Source organism: Lactuca serriola, chromosome 2, assembly GCF_051521515.1.
Source record: "Lactuca serriola cultivar US96UC23 chromosome 2, Lser_US96UC23_V15, whole genome shotgun sequence".
NCBI lineage: Eukaryota > Viridiplantae > Streptophyta > Magnoliopsida > Asterales > Asteraceae > Lactuca > Lactuca serriola.
The window spans coordinates 189,704,723-189,708,904 of record NC_136409.1 but is presented as its reverse complement, the minus strand read 5'-3'; the positions used below and the strand labels follow the sequence as shown (position 1 = coordinate 189,708,904).

At 37.9% G+C, this 4,182-nt stretch overlaps 1 protein-coding gene across 1 annotated transcript; it reads left to right on the top strand.

Moving 5' to 3' along the window:
• Positions 1 to 442: 442 nt before the first annotated feature.
• On the top strand, positions 443 to 1,145 carry LOC145089879 (uncharacterized). Its single transcript, XM_079028266.1, has 2 exons — positions 443 to 659; positions 754 to 1,145. Exons 1-2 carry the CDS (start codon positions 443 to 445, stop codon positions 1,143 to 1,145), a joined length of 609 nt encoding a protein of 202 aa, XP_078884392.1.
• The last annotated feature ends 3,037 nt before the right edge of the window (positions 1,146 to 4,182 follow it).

Sequence of the window (4,182 nt, the reverse complement as noted above, 5' to 3'; positions counted from 1 at the left end):
ATGTAATCGTACCTACTTTCACAATCCTTTGATCGAATTCTGAAATACAAAGATCATTCTTTCATATCTCCATCTTATCTAATATCCAAGATCCTCTTCATCTTAAACTATTCACATTTACTAACTCGTGTTTGACTGTAAACCTTGTTACGAATCAGTTTGATGTTTACTTGATATAACTTGTTGTCATTTATATTTCCTTTACATTTCCATAACTAACTATCTAACACTTCTAACTTATTATTATTGAGATACCTTGATGTTTTGAGATTAACTTATTCCATAACTATTACCTTGTACTAACCTTTTTTCAAGTGTTTCTCAAAAGTTTTTCTCTCAAAATTTGGTATCAGAGGCAAAGTGGTTGCTTTTTAAAACAAAACTCTGATTTTGTAAAGCCTTCTATACCACTAAAGCTAATTCTTGAAAAAAAAAAGGAAATATGGCACAAGATTTATCATTGAACGTTTCCAATAGTGTTGGAGGCTCGAACAGAGCACCAATATTGGTTGCAAATGAATACCACCATTGGTCCCAAAGAATGGAAAGGTATCTAAAGAGACTTGGTAGAGATGTGTGGAGATCTGTGGAAGAAGGACCCTATGTCCCTGTTCTTACTCTTGTTCAAGAAGATGGTGCTCAAGCACTACTAGGTGGAGGTACAACCGTAATGAATCGACAACCAAAGATGATCTTGAAAAATGGAGAATGATGCCATTGCATTATATGAAATCTCTTGCGGTATTGCCCCAGACAACTTTGACATCATCATCAACTGCAATTCAGCTAACGAGATCTGGGATGTGCTCAAGAATCTCTATCAAGGTTCAGAACAAGCTCAGGATAAGAAACTTACCACAAATCTCAATGAGTTTAACAACTTTACAGCTCTTCCCGGTGAAATTCTTGATGACTTGTTCAAACGATTCAATCTCATAATCACGAAGTTATCAAATGAGGGTATAGTTCGAAGTAATCATGAAACAAACCTGCAGTTTCTCAACGGTTTGGGAAGACAATGGTCTACTACAAAGATGGTTGTGCTAGGAGATAGAAAGATTCATACGTTGTCCTTGTTTAAGTTATACAAAGAACTTCAAGCACAAGAATCAATTATGCTGACCTTGGTGGACCACTTTCCATGATAGCTCAAACCCCACAAGTCAAAACTCTGCAATACTCATATCCCACAGAATCATCCTATCCACTTTTATGTGAGAACCCACCACAGTTATATGAGTCTGATGCTGAAATCGATGATGAAGAAGAATTTCAGAATTCCATCGCCTTGGTTAGCCAACAATTCAACCGACTACCACCACCATCATTTCATAAAAATCGATAGTTTACCAAACAACCTTTTAACCATAACTTTAATTCGCAGAATAACCACTCACGATATCCCTCAAACCCTCACCATCCACCTCAACCACACAATGCACCTAATTCCAAACAGGCACCACAGTCCAACAAACCATCAGACTCCGGTACCTCAACTGAAGAGAAAAATGAAGTCATTATCTGTCACAAGTTCCATATAGAAAATCATTTCGCCAAAGACTGCAAACCAGATGTGGTTAAGGACAAGGCATTCTACCTTAAAATGGCCCAAGAAATGGAGGAAAAAAAGGCAAGAGCGTATGTTGCCCAAGTAAAGAGGGATAATCATGTGTGGCCATCTAGAGATGAAGATGAAGAGTTTGACAATAACAAGAGGAAATGAGAGATCTGCATGGTTGCACCTGCTAAAGAAGATGGATCGACAAAATTTTAGAGGAATTACTGCTATATGGCCAAAGACAGCACCCTCAACATCATCGAATAGGTAAAAATCATGACCCAATCTAATAATTTCAGCATGCATGATTGTGAACCATACTTAGATAGACTTAATGACACACGTGTTATCGTCCTCTCAGACTACAACAAAGCACTAGATGAAAAGAATATAGCGTCCCAAGAGCTATACCACGTGAGAGGAACACTTGAGGATAAGAGACTTAAGGTTGCCATGCTAGAAAAGGATGCTAGGATGTTAAATGAAACTCAATTAGATATTGCTTTAAATCAAAGGGATCTTGCCCAGAAAGAAATTGGACGTTTGAAGCAATTAATAGAAAAGCTCTGTAATGAATCTGAAGCAATTGAAAACTTAATTAACAATGGGACTGTAGACAATACTTACAAATAGGGATGGTCCAATGGGTACTCAACCAATGAGAACTCTACTCCTCGGTTTAATGTTGATCGTCCATATGTCCCACCGGATCGTGAGTTTCATTACGTAGTCAATGAAAAAACATTACCCGAATACATAAGATGTCATTTCGGTGGACTTCATGAACTAAGTAACAACTGTGTTATTGAAGAAATCTTTCCCGAATCCTCGGATAATCCACGTGATCAATTACCCATCATTGGCACAATTCGTCTAGATTCTCAGTCATCTTTAGATATGGATGAAGAAATCATTGTGGAAGGACCAGAATTAGTCGTAAATTGTCCATCCTTGCCTTCCATAAAGTGTCCCAACAAAAAACCATCTTTAACATACTTTGCGGTAGTCCAGTCATCCGTACCGCAGACCACAGTCAAAAGCACAGAGACTATTCAACCCATTCTTCATGAATTACCAATTGAAAATTTTGAATTTGGCCAATGTTCACAGAGTACAGAGAACCTTCTAGTTTAGATGACTCAAGTCCTCATTTTTCAACTCATTCAAAGGTTTTCAAGTAACCACAGTTAAATATTTCTAATTGCGGGTCTCCAAAGACTCTATCAAAATTGGCATTCAAAGAGGAACTGAGGTCCCGAGGTAAAAAGCGGGATACTAATCTCAAAAACAAAACTTTCAAACAAGCCAGGTTTTCAAATCAAAAGAATTTCGAAAAACCCACTGCTGCCAAAAATCTTTCAAAAAATTCGGCAGTCAAAGGATCAAACAAAAAGGAATGTACAGTGACAAAAACCTCTTCAAACACTCCTGCAAAATCCCAAAAGAAAGTCACATTTTTCAAAAATATTCCTTAAACGATCCAAAGTGGAAAGGTATTTTACCAACTTCTGTACCTTGAAAATCACATCAATCAATCATCTGGTCAAAACCTAGGAGTTCATGTGCGAAAACGTTTTCGAATCCTAAGGGTACTACAACCAAATTCCACCCACGGACGGGTCACAAATCTCCAACTACACCCTTCAGACCATTGGCCAAGTATGGTGTCTGGATAAACGAGAAAAATCTCTCCTTTGGATTTTATCTACTAAAAACTTCTTGTAACATTCCAAAAGTTGCGAAACACCCAGGACCAGGTTTAAAAACTGACATGCAATATGTTCCTAAAACCCACGTGCATACATCCAGTAAGAAAGTTTCTCATGTGTCTCCGAGCTCCAAACTTTTTTGCTTACCCAAACTAACCCTTTAATTTTCAGGAAATTTGCAAGGAGGAACAAGAAGATGAGTGGTTAATTGATAGTGTCTGCTCCTTGCACATGAACGGAAGGATAGAACACCTTCGCGACTTCAGGCCTATCTATAATGGTAGACACATCACATTCGAAAACAATGCAAATGGAATCATCAGAGGTTACAGTGTGTTGACCATGGGAAGTTTCTCTATTCAAAACATCGCTTACATAGAAGGCCTCAAGCATAACTTGATCAACGTAGGACAACTATGCAAAGATGGTCATCGGGTTGAATTTGATAGTGAATATTGCTACATAATAACAAGTAACAGAAACACATGCTTGATCGAATCCAAAGTTGAAGGGACAATGTATCCTTTAGATGTATCATTGATCACTAGCAAACCGTAGTTGTGTTTTCTATCAAAACAGTATCCGAAGTGAGTTGGTTATGGAACCGCAAGCTAGCTCATCTCAACTTCAAATACATCAACAACCTGGTCACGGAAGAACTAGTTTGTGGTCTCCCAATCTTAAAGTACAGTAACGATAAGTTGTGCCCAACTTGTGAGTGTGGAAAACAAACCAATGGAAGTCATCCTCTGATTAACGATTCTTCAATCGTTAAACCTTTAGAGTTACTTCATATTGATCTCTTTAGTCGATCTACCATAGCCACTCTTCATCACAAGAAATACATTATGGTTATAGTTGATGACTTTACTCGATTCAGTTGGGTCTTCTTCTTGAGACTTAAATCTGACACAC